The sequence below is a fragment of the Mus caroli genome, unplaced genomic scaffold, assembly GCF_978045245.1.
Source record: "Mus caroli unplaced genomic scaffold, Mus_caroli_1 scaffold_18, whole genome shotgun sequence".
Lineage (NCBI taxonomy): Eukaryota > Metazoa > Chordata > Mammalia > Rodentia > Muridae > Mus > Mus caroli.
In genome coordinates, this window is record NW_028227273.1 from 62,964,951 (window position 1) to 62,983,152 (window position 18,202).

General features: G+C 51.9%; 1 protein-coding gene across 1 annotated transcript in view; it reads right to left on the bottom strand.

Annotated features, from left to right (window-relative positions):
• The window catches only part of Glp1r (glucagon like peptide 1 receptor), a 40,007-nt gene extending 28,819 nt beyond the window's left edge, over nucleotides 1-11,188 (bottom strand). The window contains exons 1-3 of the mRNA XM_021149582.2: nucleotides 11,074-11,188; nucleotides 4,880-4,976; nucleotides 3,770-3,877 (exon numbers count right to left, since the gene is read on the bottom strand). Coding sequence (XP_021005241.1) covers nucleotides 3,770-3,877; nucleotides 4,880-4,976; nucleotides 11,074-11,151 — 283 coding nt within the window. The 5' untranslated portion in view covers nucleotides 11,152-11,188. The remainder of the gene's footprint in view (nucleotides 1-3,769; nucleotides 3,878-4,879; nucleotides 4,977-11,073) is intronic.
• Nucleotides 11,189-18,202: the final 7,014 nt, after the last annotated feature.

The following is an 18,202-nucleotide window of genomic DNA, read 5'->3' on the forward strand; positions in this document are numbered from 1 at the left end:
TGCTTTAAAAGCTCCCATGCTCGACATTACCCAGGGGAGCCTGAGCCGGCCTATCAGAGTTTCTAAGAATCGTGAGTGATAAGCCACTTAGCATTTTATGACCCTCATATAATTAGAGTTAAGCTAACAAACAGGTAGGAACCTGGAGAGGGCTGCTAACGAGGTTGGGCTGGCATGGAAGGAGTGGGTCCCTGCGGGAGGGTAAATGGAGCTGCTGAGAGCCTGAGACAGCCAACAGGCTAGCAGGCCGCAGAGACCTCATCTTTCTGTCACGTGTGGACCAGACGCTTCCACTTCCCATTCACCTGCTTCTGCTCTTTCTACACCATCTGGGGTCCCAAGTCCATAATGACATTCCAGACTGCAAGGCCTGGAATGGTTTTCTTGGGACCCTGTGCACGCACCCCTGAGGCCTGAGGTCTTGACCGGATGTTCAAAGTGCTCCCTGAGCACTCTCCCTCCTCCTCTCTCTGCCTATGACTGTCCTCTCTGCCTGGCCCCAATGCCACCTGCCCTGATGGCACACCTCAGGAAAAAAAAAAAAAGATGTCTCTGACTTCCCCAACCTATTTCCACTAGGACCCTAAAGTTGACCTTTCCAGCTCCATACAGCTCCCTGGCATATGTCACACAAGTGTGTCCCCAGGTCCTGACAGGGACTAAGCTGGGCTATGGTCATTGGTTTGAACATAGTTCTTTCTGAGGCCACCCATTTCTCTGCTTTGCTCTCCACCCCAGAAGGCTGACTCCTTTAGATTTGCATCACACAGTCATTACCGGGTTTTGTCTACAGGTGACACCCACCGGCAGAAGACCCTAGGATGATGTAGAAAGAACATGCCCACAGCTCTCTCACCCCTACCTGCTGGAGTCTGAGGGCTCAGGCCGTGGCTTTGCCTCTCTGTGGGCACCCTGGTGGTAACTCCAGCTAACTTGAGGACCTCTGGCCCCTAGCCTACTCCTTTCTCCTCAGGCCTTTGGAGGTGCTTAGCTCCACTAAACTCCCCTCCTATTCCTCACTGGGCATGTTTCCTAGAGAACCCGCCAGAGACAAGGCCTCCCTGTCCCCAGCTCCTGCTGTGAGGCATCTCCACTAGCTGCTCCCCAGCTAGGCTAAGAATGTTTCAGAGACATCCCCCCACCCCTTTGCTCATTCCCCACAGCCCTGGGCGGGACCAGGGAGCCCCTCTGGTACAGTGACAGATAGCACTGTGTGAATCCAGTGGGCGTCTCTCTGGGGGTCCCCAACTCAAGAGGGTAGGCAGAGCCGGTGATCTGGGTGTCGAAAAACGGGTGGGAAGGAGTAAATTAGCCTGGTGAGATGGAGGGAGGGTGGCTGGCAGGGGGCCTGTGCGGAGGCCGTTATCTTCATGGAGAAAGCAATAAAACCGTGTTCGCTCATAAACGGGCACCACCAGGACCTATTTCCTGCTCAAATAAAATTAAAGGTGATGGATGGAGTCGCAAGCGCAGGCAGAGCTGGGGGCGCTTAGCGCTGAGTGATAGGCTCTGTCCCACGCCTGGCTCCCGGGGGTCTAGAGGCTCAGCTGGGATACCCAAGCAGAGGTCCCAAACCTTGGAGGCAGGGACCATGTACGCCATGTAGGAAGGTGCCAAGCATGTAGGGAAAGTGGGAAAAAATGAATGGAGGCTTGTGTCCCCCGCACTCCCCCCCCCATCTCTAATCCTCTCCTATCTACATTGCTTGGCTCCACTCCAGCTCCCGAGTGAGCCTACGAACCAAAACACAGAGACCTCTAGGAACTATTCCAGACCACACAGCCTCTTGTGTCATCAATAAGCAGAGGCACGGGATAGCATGGCTTAGAGGGAATGGGCAGGATCCCATTGCCCTCACTAATGTGTCCAGACAATGAAGGTCATACAGACCACTCACCTGTCTCCAGACCCAACGCCAAACGTGACGGCACTCCCCAGCTCCCCGGGAAGCCTGGCTCAGCAGTTCAACAAGGAGATGCAGATCCTTGCCCAACCTCCTGGACTGATGCCCAGGTCTGCCAAACCAAGCTAGCTGTGTGTCTGGGAAAAGCCACGTTGTATTTCTGTCCTTTAGCTTCCTCACCAAGAGGGAAAGTGGGAGGAATCGTCTCAGAGAGCTGTGGGCAGGATCCAATGAGTGTCTCGCCTGTCCACAGGCAAAAGGCGCTAAGGAATTCTGAGTGAAGGGCCACTGAGCCACTGAGCCACTGACAGCCTGCCTCTTTTACATTCTGGTTTGTCCTGAGGAACACAGGAGAGATGGAAGGAGCCTCACTAGAAGATCCCTGGGTTTCATGCTGAAGTTCATGTCCGGCCCACCAGGCCAACTCTTCCAAGAAGACCCCTGGCTTTTCCCAAGCCTGACGTCATCCCTATGCTTGCTCATAGGCTGGTTGAGGATGATGGCTAAGCAAAGTGCCCAGGGTTCCACCTGTCTCCAGCTCATTTGGAGCAAGAGACTTAAATCTCTTGGGGCTCCGGTTTCCTCACACAGACAGGTCCATGCCCAAGGCAGCTGTCAGGACAGGACTGGACACAGATAGTGGGTGAGTACTAACTAGCATTTCCCTCTCAAGTATCTTCTCTCGGCTGGGCAGGTGGCTGGGTCTGTAACATGCTTGCCATGGAAGCTTGAGGATCTCGGTTTAGTGTCTCAGCATCCATGTAGGAATGAGGGTAAAATAGCATATGCCTGCGATCTCAGTGCTGGGGACGCTGAGACTCGTGGATCCCTGGGGTTCACTAATAAGGCAGCCTCATCAAAGGTGGACAGTCTGTGAAGACAGCCCAAAATTGTCCCTATGGTCTCTACATGGTGGATCCCACACATGTAATAAACATGTACCTGCACACATATGAACACACACGTGTGCACATGTGTACACATACGGAGACGCACTCACATACATACATACACACACAAAGTATCTTTTCTTCCCTCCTGGACACTGGGACTCTTTCCAGCAAGAATGCTTGGCCCAGTTGTCCCCCATGGAACCTCAGCATGTGATTGGAATGGAGCAGTAGACGTGGAAGTTACCACTGCACTCATGGGCACCCTGGCCCTTTGGGGGATTCTAGAGGGCAGGACTCTCTCACCCACCCAGTCATAGCTTTCCCTGTGTAGAGTCTCCCCTCAGGCAGAAGTAGGCTGGACAAGGTTGGAGGGGCCAGCCCACCATTCCTTTGAGCACTGCTCCCTGTAAACCTTTAAAAGTGTCAGGAAGTGACAAGCCAGCACCTCTTGGTAATGCACACATGCACGTGTGCGCGCACACACACACACCCACAGGTACACACATGCACACACACACACACACACACACACACACAGGTACACACATGCACACACACACACCAGACACTTACACACACACATATAACAGACACATACACAAACAGCAGGCACACATACACCAGACACACACACACACAGGCATGCACACCAGAAAATGACACCTCATAGGTACTTTCCTGCGCACCTATGATCTGTTCCTCCCTCCTGGCTCCTTTGCTGATTACCAGGTCAGAAGGGTCTCATTGCTGTCTTAAGGCACATCCACCCCTGCCTGCACAAATACCAGACTCAGGACACCTCAGGCAATTCCGACCCCTGTCATTGCTGACTATCCAACCACCACCCAGAGCAGGTGCTCTACCCTCCAGGAGGCCTGAGGACATTTTCGGGTGCGGGAACTGGGTCCCAAAGGAAGGGAGGCCATGTCCCATCCTGCCCCAGCATCCTGGGATCAGGCAGGGGACCACTCACCACTACTGGCCCAGGGCAGGTACCAGGGGCAGCTGACATTCACGAAGGAACCTGGGGGCCCATCCGGCCAGCAGGCATAGTCATCAAAGGTCCGGTTGCAGAAGAGGCCTGTGGAAACAGTAGAGCCACCTCTGAGTCCCAGGCTGCTGCCATCCATCCTTCCCAACTTCCCGGACCACAGGAAGCTGTACTCCCCCTCAGCCCCTGCTAAGTGCTCTCTGGACGCTAAGCATTCTCCCCATAGGGCAGGGACCAAGGAAGGATCCCATTACTCATCAGGGGCCGGACCTTATCAATTTCCTTAACAATTCTATGTCTTCTGTGGGATGGAGGCATCCCCTGGTCCACGGAACTTTGTTATAACAGATGTTATATAAAAGAAGGAATATAGCTAGGGCTCAACAGATGGCTCCTATAAGGCATTTTTTGAACCATTCTTCACAGATGGGAGGAAAATGGTGGCTTGAGAGGCTGAGGAGCCCTTCCCCTGGTTTCTGTTATGATCAGAGACAGTATTTGAACCCAAGCCCAACTGGCTCCAGTTCTGTGTTCTTTAAATCACCTTACATACTCCCCCCAAGATTTACTCCTGTTGGCTTGGTCGATAGGATGCCTGTCTCATGTGCATAAGGCCCTGGGTTCAGCCCTCAGCACTGCTTCAGCCAGGAGTGGTGATACATAGGCACCGAATACTAACGTTTGGGAGGTAGAGGTAAGGGGATTGGAAGTTCATATTCACTCATGGCTACATAGTGAGTTGGGAACTAGCCTGGGCTACATGAGCTCATGTCTCAAAAAAAAAAGCTTGATTATAAATGTGTCAGTCTATACATAGCTAAGGAGGGGCTGGGGAAAACATGGAACGGAAAGTGGGGGTCCTGCTCTGGGGGTAGAGACAGCAATGAAACAGCACCCACAAAGCTGCCTGAGAGAAAACAGATGGGAAGGGGACAGGAAGGACTTCAGTGAAGACACAGTGTAGTCACTGGGATAGAGGTCCAGGCAGATGTCGTTCCAGAGAGAAAAACAACACCAGCTATGGACTGGGGATCGTCAAAGCCTCTTTGGAGGTGTTCAGGAGTACAGGCGTGAGGCCTCATCTGGACTCACCTGTGGCCAGGAGTGGCGCTTCCGTGAGGAAACGCTGGCACTGGCGCCGGTATTCTCTCCATTTCTGCACCGTCTCTGAGAGGGACACCGTGGTACCCTACAAGGGAAAGCAGAAATAAAAGCAGAAGCCCTGTGGCTCCAGCAGCCCCTTCTGGTCCCACTCGACTCCCACCCTCTTGGTTTCTTAACCTCCAGTGGACCAAAGCCCACCAGGAACCTCTGAAAGGGGAGAGAGACGGTGACTGCCACTTTGGGGATCCAGGCCTTCTGGGGTATTTATCCTGCACAAGGCTGCCATCTAGTAAGTACCCAGAGAGTGTCTAACAGATTAAGGCTTAAGGAGGTGGGGTGAAGGAGAGCAGAGAGGGAGAGTGTGTGACTCATTCATGGTCCCAGCTGCCCTTCATCTACCCTCAGCAAGGAGAGACTTCCTGAGACACAGCTGCATCACAGCCTGGGCCTCCTCCCCTCCGGATGTCTGGCTGCACTGCCAGCCTGGAGATATCTTGCTTCCAACCATTCTAGGAGAGCCAAGAGAAGACTCCATCAAAGGCACATGGCATCTCGGGCAGCAGAGCTAAGGCCAGCAACACAGTCACCTAGCTCAGTGGCTAACCTGCAGCATCAGAGGTTGCAGGATGTGGTCTCACAGAGGGCTCATACAAAGAGCCAGAATTATCACCCACTCTCCTGCTAGACTCGATCGATCGCTGCCCTCCAAAGGCCACCGTCCCACCGCACAGTGTCTCTTCTGACACAACACAGATCTGAGATGCAGCCTGGCTTCTACGTCCCAGGAGGATACGGAATAGTAAGGACAGGGTGAAGACGGAAAAGTTCCAGAACTCTGAAGTTGTTTGTGCCTGTCCTGGGAGGTGGCCTCCTCCCCGTGATGGAGGGATAGGAGCCTAACTAAGTTTAACAGTACTGGCTTTGGAGTATGTGGCTGTAACAGATGCACTCCACTGAGCACGCCCCCTTGCTTATTTCTGAGGGCTCCCTTTAGCTAGCCTTGAGCTGCGGTGCTTTTTCATTTGCTTCAAAAACATCCTTCAAGATTATAAATATGACCTGTTTAGGAGTGATAGCTGTCCAAATGATCAGAGAACCCCCTGTATCGAAGTTGGGACTTAGGCGAAATTAAATGCATCCGCAAATCGTGTATGTGCATGTGTGCTCACAGGAGAGAGCACGTGTTGCCACAGTGAGCAGCGTGTACATGGAGGTCAGAGGGCAGCCTGTAGGAGTTGGCGCTTTCCTTCCAACCCATGTGGGGCCCTGGAGATGGGACTCATTCTCAGACTTGGCAGCGAGCACCCAACGAGTCATCTCTTCAGCCTAGACGTTCACCTTTTGAAGCCACAAGTTGCACACAGGTGCTGAAATCAAACAGCTGATTTTCAGATGCCAGAGCCCCGGAGTCTTAGTCCTATTCCTCACCCCACCCCACCCCACTTACATACAGCAGATCTGATTTCTGGATGAGCCTGCCCTGGTTTGAGATGTCCTATGACATCACCAGAGAACAACACACAGTGACCTGGGCTTGTTCCTGGTGACATGGAAAGTTCCAGAAGTGGGGGTTGGGGTGGGGAAGGTGGGTCAAGCTTGCTCTGAATGTCACCAACATCTCTGGAGATGAGTGTCCTTCCGAGAGCAAAGGTCAGCAGTATTTGCTCAGAGAATAAAGAAAAGGAAACCAGAGGTGGCGACAGCAAAGGTGGATTGTTCTTGGAGCCACTGCTGTGAGGTGGTGCACTCATCGGACTGAGCCATGGTGGACTGGTACCACCTCCCTCACTTCCTTCTCACATCCTTCCTTTAGTCTCAGTGCCCTGAAGGCAGTGGAGCAGGTGAGGGCAGGCAGGGATAGGGGAAGGAACCCCCACCATGTCTGTTCTTCGTAGGACAAATGGCAGAAAGCAAGGTCACTGCTGGGAACTGGAGCAGCAGGTGTCTAGCCAGGGAGTGAGGAAGAGGCCCAAGAACCCAATGAAGAAGAGGGAATGGGGGCTATAGACAGGACCTGGATGGCCAGCTACCATGAGAGCATCAAAGACGCTTTGACTCTAAGAGCAGAGTGAAGATAGGAAACTTAACTCCAGCCTGAGGCTCTGTTAGGACAAGACCCTAAAGCCACAGCTTGCCAAGTTTCCATGGTGCTGAGTAGAGGAGAAATCCAGAGATGGGTAGAAACTGTGCTGAGTCTTCAGGCTGAATGGAGTTGGGGCCAAGAGCTTTGCAGGACAGATGTCGTAAGAAGACAGTGGGTGTATGAGCTCAGGGAGTGGTCAGGCCAGGTCTCAGTGTTGACCTGAGGGGTCATCTCGGGACTGAGGGGGAAGGGAGGTTTGGGAAGGGGACATGGAGGCTGGCCTAGCAAGGAAGGTGGTCCTTTCAAAAGGAAGGCACAGCAAGGACAACGGTGTTGTGGTGAGCAGGCTGGGGAGGTGGCTCAGTACAGAAAGTGGACCCTGCAAACCCTTGAAGGCCTAATTTCCACACCGGGAACCCAGATAAAAGACTGGGCACAGTGGCACATACTTTTAGTCCCTGTGCTAGGAAGTTGAGGGGACAGGAGGACCCCTGAGGCTCCAGAGAGCTTGAAAAAGAAAAAGGAGGGTCAAGGCAAGCGAGGATGATGCCTAGGCGGAGGGGACAGTAAGGAGGAGGCGTCCCTAAGAGAATAAGATCAAGGAGTTCACAGCCAGCGATGATGCGCCCTGTAAGCTCTGTCCACAACCTGCACCATGGCGTAGGGCATCCTCCACTGGCTCAGCCTGAGCGTGAACGAACGCACGCCAGAGTTTTTCCTTTTCTGGCGGTCTGTTGGGTTGAGGGATAGGAGAAAAGAGAGCCCAGTCTCACCTGACTACAAGAGGAGGAAGGAGGGTGGCGGGCCTTCAGCAGGAGCAGACAAGGCTCTAGAGCCTCCCAGCTAGGCACAGCCCTGCAGATTCCCTTTCCTCCTGGCACACCAGAATTTTTCTCCTGGTCCCCTCTCAGAGCCTGGGTCACGTTTCCCATTGCTCAGCTCTAGATTTTTTTGTCCACATTTTGTTTTCTTAAGGTCATTCCTAAGATAGCTGACCCAGACGGATGGGGCAAGGCAAGGTACAGGCAACTCTGTCAGACTTAGGGAACCTCTCACAGACACACTATCACAGGCTACATCCCTCACCCCCTCAGGGATGTTCCTAGCACTGAGACCCTGACATGGGGTCTCCTGACCCCACATCAACACACACAGACAGCCAGGTGCACAGGCACTTGCTGAAACATTCTCTCTCTCTCTCTCTCTCTCTCTCTCTCTCTCTCTCACACACACACACACACACACACACACACGACCCATACAATCACACATAAACACTGCCACAAGCACTGTACTTTTCCCCTACAAGGTTACATACCAGAAGATTCCCATTCACCCACCAGGCTGTTATATACAATCCCATACCTTCCCAAAAGCACAGTATAACAGGTAGGATATCAAGGCACACACACACACATGCAAGTACACACAAGCACATGAACTGTTGGACACGTGATTATATGCTAATACATTGCTGCATACATGGTGACACCTATCCACTGTGACACAAAGGGTCCCAAACAAACACAAAAAGAAATGGAGCCTCTTATACCTTGGACACCTATCTCCAATCTATCTCATATGCATCTCTGTGTAACACACACACACACACACACACACACACACACACACACGAATTTGCTGAGGACAGGTGCACCAGACACTAGAAGACAGGATGTGGTTTCTTGGCTGCTCCTGGACAGCCCTGTGCTGGGTCTGTGTCTGGAAGGAAGCCCAGCTAGGGACAAAGTCTACCCAGACCAAGCCGGAGCCTCAGCCCCCACTGCCCTTTGTTGGAGTACAGAGGCCAGGGGCTTGCAACAATCCTGCACCAGGCTGTACTCTGCAGCCTGGGGACACACCAGGTTCCAAAGGACATTTCTCCCAGAGGCCTCAAGCTGCCATTTCAGAAATGGGTCCCCTGAGGGACCCTCCATCCCTCCATGTCAGACCCTATGATCCCTGTTTTACTGATAGAGAAACTGGGTTTAGGATCATCGAGGGTCCTGCTAAAGAGTTCCAGCAAAGATCAGACCTGACCTCAGACCCCAGTTCCACCCGGTTGGAACGTCAAGTGTCAAATGCTTGCCTAGCTTCTCAGTAGCCCGGCTCCCTCATAGAGAGTCTATGGGTAGAAAGGAACAGGGTGAGAGGAGTGGTCCTTCCCAGAAAGCACACTGGAGCAGCCTAGGTCATGTTTGGCACAAGTTAGCTCAACCATCCCTAAATTTGCAGGGAAGCATCTTCTGCCCTCACCAGACCTGCTCCCTCGACCTTCATGCCCGCCCCGCAGGAGGAAGGCATGGGCCAAGAGCTGGGGTCCCACTCCCTTTCTCCCCCATCCCTAAGCTGCTGTACCCTATCACCTAGGGAACCCTGTTTCTGAGTACTCACCCTACTGCGAGTGACAGGAAGGTGATCTCACAGACAGAAAGTAAAATACAAAATTTATTCTTGAGTCTTTCCAGGGTCCATGCGGTTGTGCTGTAATTATTGCAATCTAACGTTAAAGCTGCCTGTCACACACACACACACACACACACACACACACACACACCTCTGCAGGCGGCTGCCGGAGACATTAGTACTCCCCATAACAAGAGCACCCCATCAAAGCTCCAGTGTGTCTCTTCAGCACCTGCATTTCTGCTCTTATGAACCAGGGCTGGAGTAAGGTTCAAGTTGCTTGACATTAGGGGAGGGAGTCTTGCAGGGAGAAGAAAGGAAGGTCTCAAGCTTGGCTCTGTCCCCTCACTCTCAACCTAATCAGCAGCCTAGGACCAGAAGGCTCAAATCCCCACCATCCTGTCTCACAAGAAGGAACTAAGCAGCGAATCTGCAGTTGTGGCTGGAAAGATCCCAATCTCACCAGGAAAGCCATGGCCTGCAGGGGAACAGAGAGGCAGTGCCAGAGACTGGGAAGGTATCTCTTGGGGACAGTTGGCCCTGGAGAACAGGGAGAGGACTAATCTGGGAAAGGGTTTGGGAGCTGAGACAGTGCACTTCCTGGGGAGGCACCTCTGCCCACAACTCGGTTCTCAGCCAGGTCTGAAGTCTGAGCCCTCCTATGTCAGACTAAGCTCAAGCCAATGCAGGCCCACTCCCCAACAGTTAAGTCCTTTAGCTCTGGCGGTGGACACAAGACACGATGTGTAAAGTACTCCCTTCTATAGGAACACTGCCCAGCCTTGAGCCTCTTCTATGCAAGGGTATCCTGGCACATTTGAACAACCGCCCTCCATACAAGCAACTGCCCATCATGGCCAGGGCAGGAGCCTGGGGCAGGATTCACAGGCAGGTCAGAGAGAGTCAGAGAAGAGCCCACAAGAGTCCAGCTGCGACCTAGTCTTTGGTGACACCAAGGAGGTTGGATGTTCTGGTGACCCTCGGTATGCTTTCTGGTGGGTTATTAATCCAAGGGGGTCTAGGATAACCAATGGGTATTAGCCGAGTGTATGAGAGGGCCTGGCTGATCCAGAAGGAACAGGGAACCTGCTGCATGTTTGCTGCAGAGGCTGGGGTGGAGGTGGCAAGTCAGTGCCACCTGGGAGGTCATCAGGAAGGACAACAGGCTGCAAAGGTCCCTGGGGCTATGAGTCAAAGACTGTGATGAGGTGATGGGCGGAAGAAGCTGCATTTCGTTTCTACAACCAGGCCCCTTCGGTCCTCTAGAGCTTCCTGGGTACCCCATACACAAGGAAGCCCAGGACAGTGCAGGGGAAGGCACCGCAGGGGTTCTGAGTACGGAGGGAAGGCAGGGTGCCAGTGGGTTTGGAAAAGGAGTTGGGAAAGTAATAAGGGACAAAGACAGGTCGCAGAAGTCAGAGCAGGGCAACCCTGGGGCAGCTGGTGCCCTAACAGAGCAGCTGGAGCCGAGAAGTGAGGCAGCTCTTCAGGATGAGGGTAGTCAGTCACCTCATGTCCAATCCCCACCCGGACTCCTCAACTCCTCTGTCTCTTTCTCACCCGAGCCTTGCACTTCCCCTGTCTGGGGTCCCGGAGTTTCCGCTCAAGTCCAGGAGCCCCTCCGCTAGCTCTTGTGCCCGCAGAACACCGCAGCGTCCCCCTCCCATTTGTCACCGGGGTCCCCAGGGCTCACCTGAGGGCGGGGGCCGGCCCTGCCCACCGCCCCGAGCAGCAGGAGCGCCAGGCGCAGGAGGCTGGGGGTGCTGGCCATGGCGGGGCGCTCAGGACTGGGTCATAGCTGCCACCTGCGGAACCGCGCGCCGCGACTGATCCCTGCCGGGCTGCGGGGGGAGGAGCTGGCGTGGGGCCGCCCCGCCCGTCCGCGGGAGGGATCGGGCGGGGTCCCTGTCCTCTTCCGCCTGGGTTTCAAGAGGCCCGGGGCCAGACCGGCCTCCAGCGTCCCGGGCCAGGAGATGTTCGGCACTGTGCTCCCCGCGGGCTCCACTCAGGTTTAGGAGCCGCAGGAGCGGAGCTTCCAGCTCTGAGCGCCTGTGGTGCGTGCGCCTGGCCAGCTCGCTGCGACCAGTGGAGCCCGCCTCCCACCCCCGCACCCTGATCTCCTCCTGGCTCCCCCTCAACTAAGGAAAGCCACGCCCCCACCGAGTCAGTGCTTCCAAAAGGAAACTGAGGCCAGGAAAGGTGTAGGATTGGTACAAGGTCATAGTGTTGGTCAGACTTCTGGAAAGTATCCCACAAGCTGCTAGTTACTAGGGAAGAAAGATCGGACTAGCTGGGTGCCACCTACTTCCCCAATCCTCTCCTCATCCCAAGCCCAGCCTTCTGGACCTGCACAGCAGTCAAGGTGGTAGGGATAAGGACAGGAGATCCCTGAAGAGTCCTCAGGGTCCTTTCTATCTAAAACTTTAGAAATTGCAGGGTGAAGAGGGTTGAGGCTGGATTCTGTTTTTCTAGAACTTTCCAAATGTTCCCTGTCCACCCCTTGCTGTCCCTGGGCCTGCTACAATGTGTGCCCTGACTAGCTTACCCTATGCACTTCAGTCTGTCTTCCTACATTACATCTTTGCCCTTGGCTGCAGTACAGGTCGGGAGAGCTCCAGACTCCTACCTCTTCTATGAGTTAATAAGTGGGACAGGCAAGCCGAGGTGTACCACTAACCACTTGAGGAAGGCAAGAGGATGCCCCTCTCCATGAACTAGTATAAGGAAGTTGGGTGTGGCTCTACTCAGCCCTGGACTTGCCTAGGGCTAGTCTGGACCAGTCTGGAAGAGAAGAGAGACTGGATGCATAGCTGCATCTCTTAGAGATTACAGAACTTCCCAACGTCCTGCAGGAAGTGGGTCTGTACATCCAGTGCTCAATCCCGCGGAGGGAGACAGCCAAGAGAGGTGCCGAGCGCACTCCACTCAGAGAGAGAAGTTCCCTTCTGGTGAGCTCTGCCTTTGAGTCCCTTGTTTTAGCCCCAGCCCGAGGTCAAGCAGGTTCCCCCTGTGTGCCACATAGGCTTGGCTATTTAGCTGCCAGGACCATCCATCCAAGTAAATGATCTAACTAGGGCTTTTACGTAAAGCAAAGCTGGAGGTTCAGCCCAGGTTGGAGTGAGTAGCCATTCTCTGATCATCAAGGTCTCCAGATCTTTTCGCTTTTCTGGTACCAGCATCTACCTAAATGACCCGAAGTGGCTTGCTTTAGAACCAATCAGGACATCAAAAGTCCAGCTGCAGGGAAGGACCAGCTGATTACCCAGAGGGACCTGTCCTGAAGACAGCAATCATCAATTCCCCACCTGCTCATCAGAATTTAGTCACATGGCCACCCCTAGTTTCAAGAGAGGCTGGGAAAGGTACTTTTTATTTTGGGCTGTCACGGGCACAGTTAAGCAATGTACCTTTCGTTATTCTGCTTTTTATAGCTAATAACACCACACCACAGACTGAGCACTGTGTTTTGTTGTGTTAGACAAGCTCTCTCTATATAGCCCTGGCTATTCTAGGACTCACTCTGTAGATCAGGCTGGTCTTGAACTCACAGAGATCCACCTGCCTCTGCCTCCCAAGCACTGGAATTAAAGGCGTGTGCCACCACTGTCCCACAAGTCTGAGAATATTTTGAAGAAAATTTTACTTGGGCTCCTGATTCTGATATAAAGGTAAAGAACTACAATCAGAAGCATCCTTCACAGACTTCTGGAGTGGTGAAGGGTATCCTACATGGACCATCAGGGTTTCTCAATATACTTAACCATACTGGCTTTGAGTATGAGGGCCTACCTTGTTTGTCAACCTAAATAGAACCAGCACTCCCCTAAGGGGCTTTCTTGGTCAGATTTTTTTGAAATGGAAACCCCCACCCTAAATGTTGGTGGCATCTTCTGGTGGCAGCCTAGATAAGGAGCATGGCAGAAGGAAGGCTTGGATTTTTGCCTGCTTGTCTTCACTCTTACTGGCAAGTTCATCTACTCTACTGTTACTACTGCTATGTTCCCTTGCTGATATTAGAATAAACTTTAGGCTTTCAGCACAAACTGAAGACCAGAAGCTCTCCAAGAATCCTACAGGCCTTCAGGGTAAATGACTAAGGCCATGACTGTTGTTACACCCAGTCTCATGGACTGAGGTTCCAGAATCTACCAGATTCTCAGCGTCTCTGGTGTGAGTCAGCCATTATCAGGCTGCCTGAACCATGCATGTGACCTACTCTAACAGGCCCTTTTCATCATCACATAATTTAATTTCTTTTTAATTTTATTTTTATTTTATGTGTATGTGTGGGTGCCTGCATATATGTATGTGCAGCGCATGTGTTCAGTACCTGTGGAGGTCAGAAGAAGGCATCAGATCACTTGGAACTCAAGTTATAGGCAGTTGTGTGCTGCCATGTGGGTGCTGGGAATGGAATGGAGGTCGTCTGCAAGAGCAAGAACAACCGGTGCTCTTAACCACTGAGCCATCCCTCCAGTCTTCATGATATATATATATATATATATATGTGTGTGTGTGTGTGTGTGTGTGTGTGTGTGTGTGTGCACGCGCGCATTCTATACATTCTATTCCTCTAGAGAACACCAGTACAGAGAGAAAACCCACATCAGAAGTAATCTATTAGTTCATGCAACCCTAACTGCATCCACTAACCCATTCATCCCTAACTGAATCTACCAACCCATTCATGACCATGTGTTATTTCCCTCATTATTGTGACTCATGATCCTGACAAGAAGCAGCTTTAGAAAGGAAGGGGTTATTTGGCTCATAGACTGAGAGAATACAATCTATTGCTGCCATGCTGCCCCCTGGGGGGCATGCGCTCAAGAGCAGCAGGTGGTTGGTTACATTGTATCCCAATCAATAGAAAGAACCCTTGGTGGTCTGAATAAGAATAACCCTCATATAGGCTCATCTATTTAAATGTTTAGTCATCAAGAAGTGGCAGTACTTCAGAAGGATTGGGAGGCTTGGCCTTGTTAGAGGAAGTAAGTCACTGGGGGCGGGCTTTGAGGTTTCAAAAGCCCAAGCCAGGCCCAGTGGCTCTCTCTCCCTCCCTGCTTTCTAAGGATTTGATATAGAACTCTCAGCTCCTTCTCTAACACTGTCATACTACACTAATGCTCTGAAACTGCAAGAAAGCCCCAGTTAAAGGCTTTCTTTTGCAAGAGTTGCCATGGTTTACAGCCCTTTGAATGGAACAGATGTGGAGGGGGGCTGCACTCCCTCGGAGATCCGCAGATTCCCACAGTGGATGTCTGCTCAACCATGTGCCCAGTGCTGACTCTTTTTCCTTTCTTGGTTCATTTTCTAATAGTGTGGCTTGGGGGCAAGAGCTTCTTGGGGCTCACTTCTCAAATTAAAATAAAGCATTTGTGTTCTTGTACATGGGGTGTCGATATGTCTGGGTATGTATGGGCAGGGTGCCTGGTTTCTCCTTTAGAATTTGAAGATCCAGAAGTTTCTCTGTGTGCTGTGATGCTACCTCTCATCTCAGTGTGCATCACCCTGGGACTTGTTAGCAACATCACCCTGGGACTTAGCAACATCACCCTGGGACTTAGCAACATCACCCTGGGACTTAACAACATCACCATGGGACTTAGCAACATCTGGGAAGGTGGGGTCCAGATGCAAAATTTTAGCACAGCATACTTCTGCCCCTAATGTGGTTCCTTCCAGTTTCTGTCTCAGAATGATAGGTGAGACCCTGGTTCTCTGCACTTTTGCAGCCATGGCTATTTCCCATAAGAGTCCATGGGGGCACTTGGGAAGGACTCATCTCTGTAGCTAAGGTGTCAGGTCCCCTGTTCATAGCAATCTGCCTGTTGTGATTAATCTTGTCAACATGACTGGCTTCAGAAACACCTAGAAATAATTTCACATGTCTGTGAGGATGTTTTCAGAGAGGTAGTATTATAAAGATTTTTGTTTGGGTGTGTGTTGGGGGAGGGGGTTGTTCAAGCACCTGCTGGAGCAAGAGTTAGAGATAGGTGTGAGCTGGCTGTCATGGGTGCTGGAAAGGAACTCCTGCCCTCTGGAAGAACAAGCCAGTGCTCTTAAACACTGAGCCAACTCTCTGGCCCCTCCCAGAGCGTCTCACCAAGATGACAAGACTCACTCTGAATGTGGGTGGGACAGATCCATGCACAAACTCTCCCTTTACCTGAAGAGGACAGAGTGAGCTAGGCACCAGCCTTCCTCTCTCTCCTTCTCCCTGCCCCTGTCCCTGTCCCACTCCTCATGCCCCCTCCTCCTCCCCCCTCTCCTTCCTGATCATGGACACCTCTGTTCCTGCCACCACAGCTAGAGCACTCCATCCACCTAGATGAGCTGTAGCCTCACACTGGGAGCCAGAATAAGCCCTTTGGTCCTGAAGTTGCTTTTTACCAGTGTTTTTTGTCATATCCCTGAGAAAAGCACCAGGCCTAGCCTGGCCTTCTCTCTTCATTCAGGGTCCTGGAGGATTAACTCTCTCAAGCCCTCCTCTGATTTGTCCCTAAAGCCATTCATACACTGATGTTCCATCCATTTCCCCATCACAAGCCCTCCAAACTCATTAGCTCCCCGGAGGCAGCTGGAGCCTGCCCTGCCTCCCTCTCTCCTGCTACTTCTCATGTCTCCTCTGGCCACTCTCCTGCAAACAACAGCCCTCTCTGAAGTTTCTCTATTCTTATCTCCTGACTGTTCCTCCATTCCTAGCTCAGACAGCCCCCTTCCCAGGAGTAGTTCTTCATCCCTGCCCCTTACTCTTCACCTCTGACCCTCACTCTTCACTCCTGCCCCTAATCCCTGTTCCCTCACTCTTCATCCCTGCCCCTCACCCCTAACCCTCACTTTTCACCCCTGCCCCTTACTCTTCACCCCTGTTCCCTCACTCTTCACCCCTGTCCCTCACCCCTGCCCCTCACTCTTCATTCCTGCCCCCACTCCCGACTCCTCACCCCTGCCCCTCAATGTCCTTTCAGCCAACATAGATGCTTACTCTGAATGGCTCTGGAAGGCTGCACTGGAAGCCTGTCTTTTCTAAGATCTCTGACTCGGAGTCTTGGTGGAAGAGGGATCATTACTACTTTAAGGACTCATCGCTCTTTTTTTTTTTTTTTTTTTTTTTTTTTTTTGGTTTTTCGAGACAGGGTTTCTCTGTGTAGCCCTGGCTGTCCTGGCACTCACTTTGTAGACCAGGCTGGCCTCGAACTCAGAAATCCGCCTGCCTCTGCCTCCTGAGTGCTGGGATTAAAGGCATGCACCACCACGCCCGGCTGACTCATCGCTCCTTGTTTCCCAGGGTTCTTGGTCCCTTTCATTACTACCACTGTCAGGGCACTGCGAAATTATATAGTGACAAAAGTGTTATGTCACATCCCCTGTGCTGCTAGTTTGTCCTCTGTGGACATTACATATCTTGGTAACAGGGCATCATCTAGACCAGTGGTTCTCAGTCTTCCTAATGCTGTGACCCTTTAATGCAGCTCCTCATGTTATAATGACCCCACCCCCAACCATAACATTAATTCCGTTGCTACTTCCTAACTGTAATTCTGCTACTGTTATGAAAAGTAATGTAAATATCTGTGTTTTCTGATGGTCTTAGGCAACTTCTGTGAAAGGGTCACTAGACCTCTGAAGGGGTCACAGTCACAGGTTGAAAACCAGTGGTCTATACTCACAGATCCAACCTGGGAGTTCTGCCCCTATCTGTGTGGCTTTTCCATAAAACTGAACGCTCTTGGAGCAAATGCAAGTCTCCTCAGCCATTTCCCAATATCTTGTAGCAGCACAGGTCCTGGCCAATGGTAGGGTCTCAGTAGGTGGCTGTTGCAAACTGTATGTAGGGATCCAAGTGCTTTCTAGCTGCATGGGCTATAGAAGGTTCCGAAATCCTTATTAGGGATGGGCTGCGGGAGAGGGCAGAGTGTGCCCTGAGAATGCACACCCCTTCCCTTACAAGGCTGGCTAGCAAGCCATCCTAGAACAGGAGAAAGGATGACTCCCTAAGGAGAGAGATCTGAATGGATGAAATATTGTCTGCTAATTAGCAAGAATTATGAGGGGATGGGACTATGGCTCAGTTGGTAAAGTGCTTGCCTTGCAAGAATAAGGATCTGAGTTCAATCCCCAGGAACCCATGGAAAAAGCCAGGTACAGTGGTGCGCCCTGTGGTCTCAGTGCTGAGGAGGCAAAGACAGATGGATTTCTGGGGCTCGCTGGCCAGTCAGCCTACTTGGTGAACTCCAGGCCAGTAAGACTCATTTTTTTTAAGATGGCAGAGATGGCTGTATGGTTTAGAGAACTTGATGCTCTTGTGTAAGACCTGAGCTCTCTTCCCAGCACCCATATCAGATGGTACTCTGGCTCCAGGGTATATGGATGCCCTCTTGTGGCCTGCATGGACAACTGTACACACATGCACATATACACATCCATAATTAAAATCATAGAACAGATAAATGGCTCCTAAAGGACAGCACCCAAGTCTTCTGGTCTACACACACACACACACACACACACACACACACAGAGAGAGAGAGAGAGAGAGAGAGAGAGAGAGAGACAGAGAGAGAGAGACAGAGAGAGAGAGACAGAGAGAGAGAGAGAGACAGAGAGAGAGAGACAGAGGCATAGGGAGATGAGAGAGAGGGGCAGAGACACACAGAGAGACAATAGCCTTAAAGGACAGCAGCTACCGCCTACTGTGTCTCTAAGGGTCCCCGATCTTACAAAGCATCATGAACTGTTATTGTCATGCACCTTTTATAGATGAGAAGCCCAGGGATCAGGTATAGAGAATAAGCTGTTCATGAGATCAGAACTATGAA